This window comes from Alosa alosa, chromosome 12, assembly GCF_017589495.1.
Source record: "Alosa alosa isolate M-15738 ecotype Scorff River chromosome 12, AALO_Geno_1.1, whole genome shotgun sequence".
In the NCBI taxonomy this organism is placed as follows: Eukaryota; Metazoa; Chordata; class Actinopteri; order Clupeiformes; family Clupeidae; genus Alosa; species Alosa alosa.
Window position 1 is genome coordinate 31,504,692 of NC_063200.1, and position 12,196 is coordinate 31,516,887.

At 41.9% G+C, this 12,196-nt stretch overlaps 1 protein-coding gene and 1 long non-coding RNA gene across 4 annotated transcripts; both read right to left on the minus strand.

Annotated features, from left to right (window-relative positions):
* Positions 1-250: 250 nt before the first annotated feature.
* Positions 251-8,277, minus strand: LOC125304537 (glutamine synthetase-like). Of its 3 annotated transcripts, XM_048258913.1 has the most exons (8): positions 8,260-8,277; positions 6,730-6,809; positions 3,535-3,749; positions 2,939-3,100; positions 2,449-2,595; positions 1,910-2,037; positions 1,423-1,622; positions 251-1,234 (listed from the first exon to the last, which is right to left on the minus strand). In XM_048258913.1, the coding sequence occupies exons 3-8, from the start codon at positions 3,698-3,700 to the stop codon at positions 925-927; spliced, it is 1,113 nt and encodes a 370-aa protein (XP_048114870.1). In that variant the 5' UTR covers positions 3,701-3,749; positions 6,730-6,809; positions 8,260-8,277; the 3' UTR covers positions 251-924. The 3 variants fall into 3 exon arrangements, with proteins under 3 accessions (XP_048114870.1, XP_048114869.1, XP_048114871.1); XM_048258912.1 differs by lacking the exon at positions 8,260-8,277 and having other exon boundaries at positions 6,730-6,826; XM_048258914.1 differs by lacking the exon at positions 8,260-8,277 and having other exon boundaries at positions 6,735-6,809.
* Positions 8,278-8,758: 481 nt separating this feature from the next.
* LOC125305034 lies at positions 8,759-9,981 on the minus strand. Its single transcript, XR_007195322.1, has 2 exons — positions 9,495-9,981; positions 8,759-9,237 (listed from the first exon to the last, which is right to left on the minus strand). It is a non-coding gene; the product is annotated as an uncharacterized LOC125305034 (long non-coding RNA).
* Between the last annotated feature and the right edge of the window lie 2,215 nt (positions 9,982-12,196).

A 12,196-nucleotide genomic window follows, 5' to 3' on the forward strand; every position in this document is an offset into this window, starting at 1 on the left:
AAATGAGTCAGTATTGAACATTGATGTATTCACTTAAATCATGTTTGAATTACATGTAGATTGACCAAAACTATGATCTTTTCTGTCAACCAACCAAAATAACAATGAACTGCTGTGGCATATTGAGACAGGCCTGTCAATAACACATGTCTATATTTACCACTTGGAAATGAAGGCAAAGAACATTTGTTTTGTTGACAATGGGTATTTATTTATGTAGATTAAGTTAAATATCCAAAATGAAAATAATAATAATAATAATAAACAATTGACCACACCTATGTTGTTCTTCAAATTGACATAACACTTGCAAATTGCTTAGATCTGAGTAAGGATGGACTGACACCTTGTGGTTATATTGAGTAAGTGTTGAGTATCCATCACTGGAGGTACTTTTGTTTTATGTATAAAGTTACTGGTAGTTACTGGTTAATGTAAACATTGAACTAAAAAGCATCAGACCCACCTCTCACATTAAATAGCACATGCATTATGTTGTTTTGCCATTTCTCACATTAGAAACAAGAACATATATTATGATTTGCTATATAAACACCACCACTAGTTATATTGCCAGCACTGATAGCTAACCAGCATGTCAGGAAAACATTTATTCGCAGTATTACAATATATACGATACAAACATGAAGGCTACCTGTCAGCAGAAGATTTTTTAAGGCATTCCGTAGAAGGCATACACCTAAATACACCAACTCTAACTGCAAGCTGTTTTTATCCATTAACTTACACTTAAATATAAACCAAAATATATAAATGTATCTGTCACAAAAAAAGCCATATTTAGACTATTAATTTACTGGCCAAACAGAGGCAAGGTGCTGGAGACTCAACTAGTTTAATTCATGTTTTATTTTTAATGGACTGTTGACAGTACCATCCTCCATTATACGCCCCTGCACTTCCTCAAGCCTCTTCATCATTTTCCGTTTGATCCAGGAAGCAGGTGCGAGCTATGGCGCCAGTGACCGCATACGGGTCACAGTTCGCGGCAGGCCGCCTGTCCTCGAAGTACCCACATTTATCCTGACCGACCTGTCGTGGGATTCTGATACTGGACCCGCGATTAGCCACGCCAGCAGAGAACTCCTCGATGCTGGATGTCTCGTGCCTGCCAGTTAGGCGTCTCCAGTTGTCCTTGCCACCATGAGGATCATACACAAAGATGTGCTCTTTGTGTCGTTTGCTGAGTTTCTCAATGGCATTTTCGATATGTCTGCAAATACAAGGATTAGTTTAGCCAAATCTGCCAGTGTGTATGGGTATGGATCAGAATGGACTCTTATTATTAATGTAGATTATCATGGTTAGTCAATGTCTTTTTTCTGTTAGCATAATTCAAGACTGCATGCAATAGTGATATTGATGTGAGTGTCTGTGTCTTTGATATGATTTCACACTCACTGCAGTCCCCCCTCTCCTCTCATTGCTTCCGTGCTGACGTTGGTGTGACAACCAGCGCCATTCCAGTTCCCTTTCATGGGTTTGGGGTCCAGAGAGGCCACCACCCCAAAGTCCTCACAGACTCGATGCAGCAGGAACCGGGCCATCCACAGGTGGTCTCCCATGTCTATCCCCTCAGATGGACCAACCTGGAACTCCCACTGCAGGGAAAGGAACAGCAAAGGCTTTCATTAAACAACCTTAGGAGAATGCAAATGGCCAGGGAGATATATATATATCAAAGAGGAATCAATGATCTACCATGAACTTCCAAATGACCTACCTATCCAGAATGATCTACTAACATAACACGTCTAATATACGGTATCTACGATATGTTCGGAAATCTGAACGTGTCTGCTTGAAATGGACTTTCTCCCTGCAAGTTGTAGGTGATGAATGCGACCTCTAGTCTGTCAGATGAGGTAATGATGACAGAGTGATCTACCTGTGAGGGCATGACTTCTGCATTGGTGCCACAGATCTTCACTCCGGCATAGAGGCAGGCCTTGTAGTGGCACTCTACAATGTCTCTGCCATAGGCACAGTTAGATCCCACTCCACAGTAGTATGGTCCTGAAGAAGTTCAAGAGGTTCAAAATCAGTTTCAAACAGGTATCCAATGTTTATATAAAGATATAAATGTAGGTATTTATATATATTATAAAGTTATTTATGCAAACACACAACAACAGTTGTTAATGATATAGGTGCACTATATTGCTTCATTTTGTAACCAGATATAAGCTTACTGAAATAAAATAACAGCATGAAACAGAAAATTTGATTTATTCTTTGAATAAACTAAGTGTTTCAGTGGCCAATATATGTCCATATGGAGATCAAAGGCATCATTATGATCCACCCACAGCAACTCTCAACATGCTCCCGAGAGCTGCTCTGCATCATTGCCTTTTGTGACAGAGCTCTTCAGAAAATAAACCTCCACACTGCTCCACTCTGATTCATCAGGGGCCACACACTCACCCTGGGGCCCAGGGAAGCCATTTTCTGGCCAGCCGTATGGGTGTCCATTTATCCCTAGGAGGGTGTACTCCTGCTCCATCCCAAACCACGGGTGCTCATCTTTTACCCTCTCCATCACCTGATTGCATTTGTGACGGTGGTTTGTCTCTGCATACAAAACAAAGATTGCAACAGCGATTATTGCATAAGAAGAGCACTGGAAAAGTTATCATGATGTATACATTGCATAGGGTTTGTATGTTATTTGTATACTATTACAGACCTTGATTACTTTAAAAGCAGTATAAAATGTGTTCAACTTCACTTCAAAGTTAGATTTTTGTCAATGCCTGTTTTTTGGACAGAAATTATGCTGTACAGGACTATAATGTAACCAGATTTTGACTGAGTTACATCAGTGAAAGGTGCTTATGAAGTAAACACACTCCACTGCATTGTCCTCACTATAAAAGTCAACACCAGAGAAGCGTTGAGATGAAATTGCCTTTACCTGCAGGCTTGCGGTTGTACTTGAGAACTTCACACATGACAAGTTTGTTGGGGTCCAAGGTGAAGGGGTCCCTGAACATACAGACAGGGATGAGAAACATGTCGCTGTTGGAGCCTTCTGCCTGGTCTGTGCTGGAGCCATCAAAGTTCCATTCAGGGATATCTACAGCAAAACAAGGCCCACATTCAGTGAGAAGGATTTCAGACGTAAGAGTTCCAATAAAGACAGACAGGATGGGATGAAATAAGCACTGGATAAATCTTGCTTCTTTTTGACACCATTTGCTTCTGATGTACTTCTATAGAGAGAAAAAGAGAATAAGAAAATGGCTGAATACCATTGATCAGTAAAGGTGATTATACATGGGGCAACTATTTGAGCAATGCTGCTGGGTAACCACATAAGCAGTTCCATTTATTCAAATTAGAAGATCGTGATTAAAGTTCTCCGGAAAATGAATTGTTGCATATATTAATGGGAACATGCCAGAATAACAATGATGAGGAACATTGCCCTGCAACATTGCTCAAAAAGCTGCCCCATAAATCATCAGCTTTAAGGGACCACCTGTCCCTTCAAGGGTGCTGTCCTCTTACCAGCGACGCCCTTGGGTTCTTCCTCCAGGGTTCGGGTCTTGTTCCGCAGGCCCTCTCCGGAGCCGTCGATCCACACGTACGTCACCTGGCACTTCTTGCCCTGGGGGAGCGAGAGGTAGTGCTGGCGCAGTGTCTTAGGCAGGAGGGAGCTCTTTGACACAGACATGGCTGATCAGTGGAAGAGTACAGGGACATGTAAACCCCAGCAGCAGAGACTGTGGACGGACAAGAGGATGATCACTAAGAAACCAGCTATGATAAGAATGATGTGCTGAAGAAACCTGTGGCAGAATTGCTGGAAAGAGGATACCATTCCTCATGGCTCCAGCAGCTAAAGCAAGCGTGTTAAACTGCTACTTATACAAATAAAATCTCTTTCAGGGCATGTGTTTTGGACTCATTTATGCTCTTAATTTGACCTATCCCCAAGAACTCAAGTATACATTTGAGATCCTCCAGAAGGTGTTAATGAACTTGGATGGAAATAAACTGCCCCCAAAGGTCTAAAGACTTAAAGGTAAACTATGCAGTATTGGCATATTCCTTACTGTTTTCTCGGTTTTTGCTTCTTTTTTGCTGGCTCTGTCATGATGAATGTCTGAGAAACTCCATCGCTACCTTTTTCTAGCCGGTGTCTGGCATGTATGTGCATTTGAATGCAGTAAAGCAATTCGTTACACTCGTTATACTTCCTGACACTGAGGCCGTCGGCCCACCGGCCCACAGTTGCAAGGGTGGTTTTTCCGCTCACAGGCGCTAGGGGGAAGCGAGACGGCCACCATTCAACCCGAAAAAAGCCATATAACCATTCCAATGACTCTGAAGCTGTTAAATTAAGGTAAATTAAGCTAAAAAACGTGCACATTAAGCTAAAAACTGCATAGTGTGCCTTTAAGATTAAGATGCTCCAGTAAGTGATGCTCTAGACACACAGTCTTGTTGGACATTTCTTGGACAACAATGTTTTACAACATTTACCTGATAAAAAAAAACATACTATTAAACTTTATCCTTCACATTCAATTTATGTAATATAATTAGATGGAAAATTGTCATGTGATCAAATGACATAAAGCCAACATTTTAGTCAAGTCAAGTCAAGTCAACTTTATTTCTATAGCACATTTAAAACAACTGAATTGAACCAAAGTGCTTACAAACAAACATAAAACAATGACAATGGTACAACAATAATAATAATATAATATGGGGGGAAATAAATAATAAAAATAATAAACAAATTAGTCGAAAATAAAATAAAGAATAAAGAGTGTGTGTGTGTGTGTGTGGGGGGGGGGGGTATTAAGGTAGATTAAAAGCTTGGGAGAAAATGAAAGTCTTTAAGTTAGACTTAAAGCAGTCTTAAGAGAGAGAGGAAGAGAGGACTTAATATGTACAGGTACACTATTCCAGAGTTGGGGGCAACATTTTAACATTTTAAAATGAACTCTGTGCTCCACAGGTAACCAGTGCAGATTAGCCAAGACAGGAGTTATATGCTCACGTTTCTTAGAGCCACTTAATAATCTAGCTGCTGCATTTTGAACTAGCTGGAGTCTGTTGAGAGTGGAGTGGGTTAGGCCTGCATATAATGAATTACAATAATCTAGTCTAGATGTTATGAAAGCATGTATAAGAGTTTCAAGATCGGAGAAGGACAGAAAGGGCTTCAGTTTTGCAATGGTTCTTAACTGGAAAAAGCTGCCTTTGACCACACTATTTACTTGCTTATTAAAATTTAAAGAGGAGTCAGAGAAAACCCTGAGATTCTTGACTTCACTGTAGCAGTTTGCAGAGAGAGGTCCTAGTGCATTTTTCAGGATGGAAAAATATTGATATCAGTTTTACTTTCGTTCAGTTGAAGAACATTTCTTGCCATCCAGCGTTTGACGTTACTGAGACAGTTAAAAATATTCTCCAATGAACAAATGCCATCAGTGTTAACAGGCAGGTAAAACTGAGTGTCATCTGCATAGCAGTGATACTGATCAAGTTTTAGAGTAAGTCCAGTTTGGAAATAACCATGGCCTGTACAATAAGTTTTGTGGATCAGTTTTTGTCAGATAAGACTTACACAAAATAGTATGACATGGTATCTGGTACAGCCTGTTGTCTTTGTTTGTGAACAGATTTTGACATGCCTTTTGACAGATCACCTCTCCAGGTCAAAAAGAGGGAAAAAACATGTCACTCAAAATACTGCACTTAAAGTGCACTAACAGGGATGTGTGAAGTTTTACCAATTCAATTATAGTTACTGGCATTAAGGAGCAGTTTCTGGCCAGGTACAGTATTTGTTCAATAACTCACTGTTCAAAACCAAGAAAGTTTCATTGGCTGTTGGTTGCAAAAAATATATTATCTGGACAGAATACTTTTTAATGATATTTTTTGTTTTTAAATTTAACCATCATTTTTTGGTGTTGTATCAATGACAAAAACATTCAAGTAATTTCTTTGAAATTATTACTGTTAAATCTGCTATGAAAACCACATAAACTATTACCTATTACCTTGGATTTTACTTCCAATTCATTTTACATTCTCCAATGTATTAACATTAACATTTTTCATAACTCCATGTACGTTTCTGTACATAAATGTAAGCACTGTGGCAGTAGTAATGCAATATTTAGAAAATGTAGGCTACTCTTGTACTCTTGATACTCAAGTACTTTTAAAAACAAGTACTTCAGTACTTTTACTTAAGTAGACATCTGACTGTTGTACTTTTACTTGTACTTGAGAAAAATGTAGCAAAGGGTATCTGTACTTTTACTCAAGTAATAAAGCTGTGTACTCTGTCCGCCTCTGTTACCTACACACTGACAGATAGATGATGTTTCTGATGCCTCTAACACAAAAAAAAGTACATAGGATCAAAAGGTATAACATCAAAGATACAGTACTGTTCAAAAGTTTGGAGTCATTTAGAAATGTCCTTGTTTTCATCATTAATGTTGTAAATGACAATTGTAGAAAGAAATGGCTGATCTTTAATGCAATATCTACATTGTCCATTATCAGCAACCATTCATCCAAGTTCAAGTTTACTAAAAAAAAACTGCTGACATGACTAAAAAAATACAACTGATCTCAGCTGGTATTCTGTCTATAATGGAGTGGAATGGAAATTTGTGACCCCAAACTTTTGACCAGTAGTGTATCTTAAAATGTATAGTTCACATATCTTACCTTACAGGAGGAGCTGTGTGTTGTCAAGTATCCCGTCTCTTGACTGAGGTTTTTAAAAGCAGCCAGTCCGTTTTGTCTTCCTGAAACCAAGATTCCACTCGTGAGGAAGGACAAAGCGCAGTGACATGCACTGCAGTTTACCTTTATCTTACAGTACCTGGAATAACCTGTTTAAGCTGACTGCACATCTGCTGTATAACCAGTTGTACTAGGGAAATGCTGATGTGGCGCTAGGCTATGTGTTGTTTACTTTCTTACTTTTAATAAAATACATAGAATTAAAGCTCTGATTAAATCAAATTGGAATACATAATTTCTCTGTGGAACTTGATTTGCATACTGCACGTCGTATGGTTGTATGGATACATAATTGTCGTTGTGCTCCCAATTTCACAAAATTGTCACATAGGCCTATGTATTTTACATACATATTTTAACACTGTACACCCCAAAATATCTCAATATAGGATGCTGGACCAGCAGATCTTGGTGCTGTTTGAGCTGGCTCCTTCCCCAGAGACACAGAGGAACACTCACTCGCTGAGTGTTACAGGAAGCAAAGGGAAGAACAGCCCCTCTGATCTGATCTGCTGAGCCCAGCACCTCACCTGAACACATCTCAATACACAATTACTGCACAGAGCTGCACAGGCCCATTCTCTATCGCTCAGCAGTATGCTTACTGTACTTTTCATTTCACACGTATCCCAAAGCACTCATCAGAGAAGTGATGCGTCAGTGGGAAAAGCTACATGTCCACATATTTACAATGATGATATAAACAAGACAGTAAGCATTCGTGGTGTAAGCAGTTAACTAAGAACAGATTAATTAACTTGTTAATCATTAGTTTCTACAGCACAGAGTAGTATATTTCCACAACAGCTGTATTAGATGTATTACTATCTTTCTTGGAAAAGATTCAAAAGTCAAAGAAAATTCAGATGAAAAACTTTGGAAGGAAAACTTCCAACAAACCCTTTTGCCGGATATGACACATATAAGGAAATCAAGGTTACTGCATTCCTGAAAACTCATTTAGTCAGAATATGATTTAATTTGACAGCAATTCCTGCTTCTATGAATATTTATGAATTTATTATTAAGTACATCCACTTCCTGGAAAGACATTTTAAGTTCACACCCACTGACAACCAGGGCTGTAGGGCTTAACAAGCTTAGACATATTGTGACTAGCTTTAAATTACTTTGTTTGTTTTTTATCCCCACAGACAGTAATATTGACTAAAGGTGGCTAGGGTGACTTTTTGAGCAAAGTTGCTGGGCAACTACATAACCAGTATCATTTATTCTAATTGGGTGATCATGACGATTTGAAACGGGAAAGAAGTTGTTGTCCAATTTCAATGGGAACATGCCAGAATCATAATAGTGAGGAACATTGCCAAGCATCATACTGTAGCTGAAAAAGTTGCCCCATGTTTCATCAGCTTTAGAAACACCATGTCATTGTCTAAAAGTCTAAAACCTTCATTCGAAGAATTGTGCTTCACAGACTGCTACTATTACCTGAGGGTGAAGCTACTCTTCACAGGCTGCTACTATTACCTGAGGGTGATACTCTTCCTCCTGCATTTCCTACTGCTGGATGGCAGTCACGAAAAAAGGCGCCCTAAAGGGACCTCAAGATATCATCCAATTCTTTTAACACGCTCTATTATGACATCACGATGACGGACTATTGTAGGTATTGTATTAATATACATCATATATGTATTATGTATTGTCTCTGAACATTGTAAAGTATTAGGACATCCACTTTGGTGTATTTTCTATGTTAGGTAAATTTGTAACTGGCCTAATTAACCAGGTACATTTTTGTTGATAAATGTTTTGTTTATTGTTAACTCTGTTGATCAATCTGTTTTTACACTATACCCTCATTTTACATAATCAGTCCTGCTAAACTGCAAAGTATCAGAAAATGCCTGTCCCTAACAAGTAAAGGTTATTTTAATCAATGGGCTTTGCTATTGTCCATGTGGTGAAAAAAAGAACAAATCTAGTGAACTTTACAATTAGAATTTATTCCAAAACATACAGAATATTTCAACAATAGAATTGCAATGTAAACAGTTATCATCATACATGAAAAACACATTGAGAAACACCAAAATGTGTATAGAAATACTTCATACATTACAATTTGTATACACAATGGACTCTGAATGTATCAAATTGGGAACAACACACACACACTCTCTCCCTCTCTCTCTCTCTCTCTCTCTCTCAATTCAATTCAATTTTTCAATTCAAAATTCTCTCTTTCTACAAAGGCAGTCAGTGGCATAGTTGACCTGAAGTCTCTTTAATTAAAGTAGGGCCCTTGAGGGAGCTGGTCTCACATCTCAGTCTTGCATAGTCTGTCTCCCTGTTTTTTCCCTTCATGCCTTCCTGACGATGCGCCCACTCTTCCTCCAGTCCCTCCCTCGGTCTGTCCTCATGGACTGGCTGCTCACTCGCCAGGTGCCTTGGCACACACGAGAACTGGGGACACAAACGAGGCGTGGCGCAGCGACACCAGACGCGCAAGCAGGGCAAAAGACAAAAAGAGATGATGCCACGGTATGTTTTAGTATCACATGCAATAGCAGAATAGAAATCTGCTAACGTTCATTACTAATGCATGCGATGAAACGAACACAAACACTAAGGTACACAGCCTACATGCACGCTCACACCAAACACACACAAACGCGCGCGCGCACACACACCCACGCACGCACCCAGGACAGAGACCTAACCTGGAGCACCACATAAGTGCAGCGCGTTTTCTGGGCTTTGCCGCTTCTCTCCGGTATTGCATCCAGCCGCAGACAAGCTCGTGGGCTATCATCACGTACAGAAGAAAGATGAGCACGGCTGGGTCCATCTCTTCAGCATGCACGCGCTGTGCTGGTATTCACTATTCGTTGAGCGACAGGGTCGAGGATGGATGGACGTCGTCAATGGAGACGAGAGGAGATTGGACAGATGGAACTCGCGTGGGATGCCCGTCGTTTGGATGAATTTATAACGAGTGGAGACGTCAACATTGACATGAGTGTTCACCACTTCGCGCAGTGCTATTGTGAGACCATTATTGTCCCCGCCTCTTATACATTTGATCGATAACGGCCTGCTCATGAGCTGACAATCATAACACAATTAACCCATTTCTTTAGGCATAGTATTGTTGCGTCCGTAGCCCATGGATAGATGGTCCAGACACAAGATTGGAGAGGATGTTGCCTTGGAGACCTGCCCGTTGCTATGGAAAATGTACTAGCTGAGTACGGTGACTCAATACGTATTCAATGATCTATATAACCTATTATAGCATAGGCTACTTAGTATTTCATTGTAGCATACCTTACGACACATGTTGTAACACATTTAGCTTCCATCAGCCCACGCGACAGGGTATGTTTAATCATTGAGCACTTGGTGTGTAGATAGATATAAGTTTAGATAGATAGATGGATGGATGGATAGATGGATACATAAATAGATAGATAGATAGATAGATAGAGATAGATAGATAGATAGATAAATAGAGATACTTTATTTATCCAGAAAGAAATGAAGGTGTCCAATAGCTTATACACATCATACACAGACAGGACATCCACGCACACACACATACAACAAAAATACAAAGGAAGATATTAGTGTGCCCTTACAGTAGCCTAAAGTTAGATTGTAACATGTTAAAGGAGCGGTAGGAAAAAATGCAGAAAGGTGCAACATATCATAGTGCAAGAGAGTGTCAGTGCAAGTATACATTTCCAGTGTAAATTATATACCTATTCAAGTACAGGCTACACAATATTGTAACGTTTGAAGGTTTCAGGACACCAAGCGTTGCTCAATGCAAGCTTTATTGTGAGTACGAGGGCAGGGACTCAGACAAAGAACACAATGCAAACAGGGCAGGTCAAGTAGACACACACACTACACATACAGGGGAGGACGCAGCCCCCCACACAAAAAGGATCACACACGAGGGAGAACTAAAAGGGGAACATGTTACAATAAAGACGCTAACTTTACACTTATAACTTAGGAGAAATAACGACATAAACCCAAATGTTCACTCCCGTATCCCAGCATGCCCTGCGTGGGAGAACGCTACGCAATGTCTTGTGCACCGACGTTACATAGCTCCCCAAACAAGCCATTGCCGTCCTCGGCAATGCCCACGAGGTAGCCACATGCTAACGTTGGCGCGCGTCGCCCGCCACTCAGTTCAGTGCGACAGTACCGCCAACTCACGCGGGGGTGCGCCGCAGGAGCTCACTCAACGGGCCACACTGCTAGCAATCCAGTGCGGGCGTGCTAGCAGCCACGCGTGGCCGCCCCCCTCGTCACCAGCTCCTCTCAGCAGCCGCCCTCAGGCTGCACTTTCCTTGGCGTGTCACCGCAGCACTCCTCCTCTCCTGGCGGGGCCCTAGGTGGCCTTTTTTCAACCGTCGACACTGTACCAAGCACCGGGTTCGAGGGGATCAGATGAAGCTGCACCAACGCCACTCCGGCTCTGTCGTTTTCACCGACCAGGACAGACAGGCACCGACTCCGCAGCAACCGGACCGCGCTGAGCTCTCCCGCTGCAGCTACCGTCTTCGGCGTCCCTCCTCGTGTTGCCTCCTCGCAGAGCCGTCCTGCTCTGCTCCCGGCCCGTTCCACTCCCTCGCGGCCTCAGCGGAGGCACGACCTCCGAGATGGCCATGCTAACGAACTCCACACAACTAACTTGTTTTAAAGGCGCCGGCCAACAGGCCAACTAGAACGGGCGCCCACACAGCACGGTGCCTCTCACACGCACCCAAAAGTTTTAAAGTTCAGAGTTCAGAGGGCCTTTCCGTCAAAGCTGCCCCACCGTGTCGGAGTTCGCTGCCCCCCAGCGCCTCTGCCAACCGTCCGTCGTCCAGGAACCTCTTCCTCGCCGCTCTCCCTCGGCTCTGCTCACGTGTCGCGGCTCGCAGTGGAGTCAGCGCCCAGGCCAGCGTCGTCTTCTCCGCGACCGCTTCTTCAAGCCCCTCTTCCGGCAAGATCTCTTCCCATGGCAGCAGGCAGGTCCAGGCGACAGCTCCTCTCCTCCGGCGGCAGTAACGATAGAAGGCCTCAAGCTCTTTAGCAGCCCTTACAAGGGCTCTCTCTGGATCCTCTTCCGTGGGCCTCCACCCAGTGGTATGGTCTTCCATTCCCAGCTTCTCTCGCTGGGCGGAGGCCATGGTCGAAAGTCGCTTCTGACACCAATGTAACGATTCGATAGCGACACACACAGTTGTCCAATCAAAAGGTTTATTAGTTGAAGCGAGAATCAGCCAAATACATAGACCAAGACACCATTACATAGGAAACACAAGGGAAGTCAATAAAATAAGCACGATACACGAACAGGGTTGTCACATACAATACACCGGGTAAACACATGAGGTAAAACCTAAAGAAAGACTACACAAGC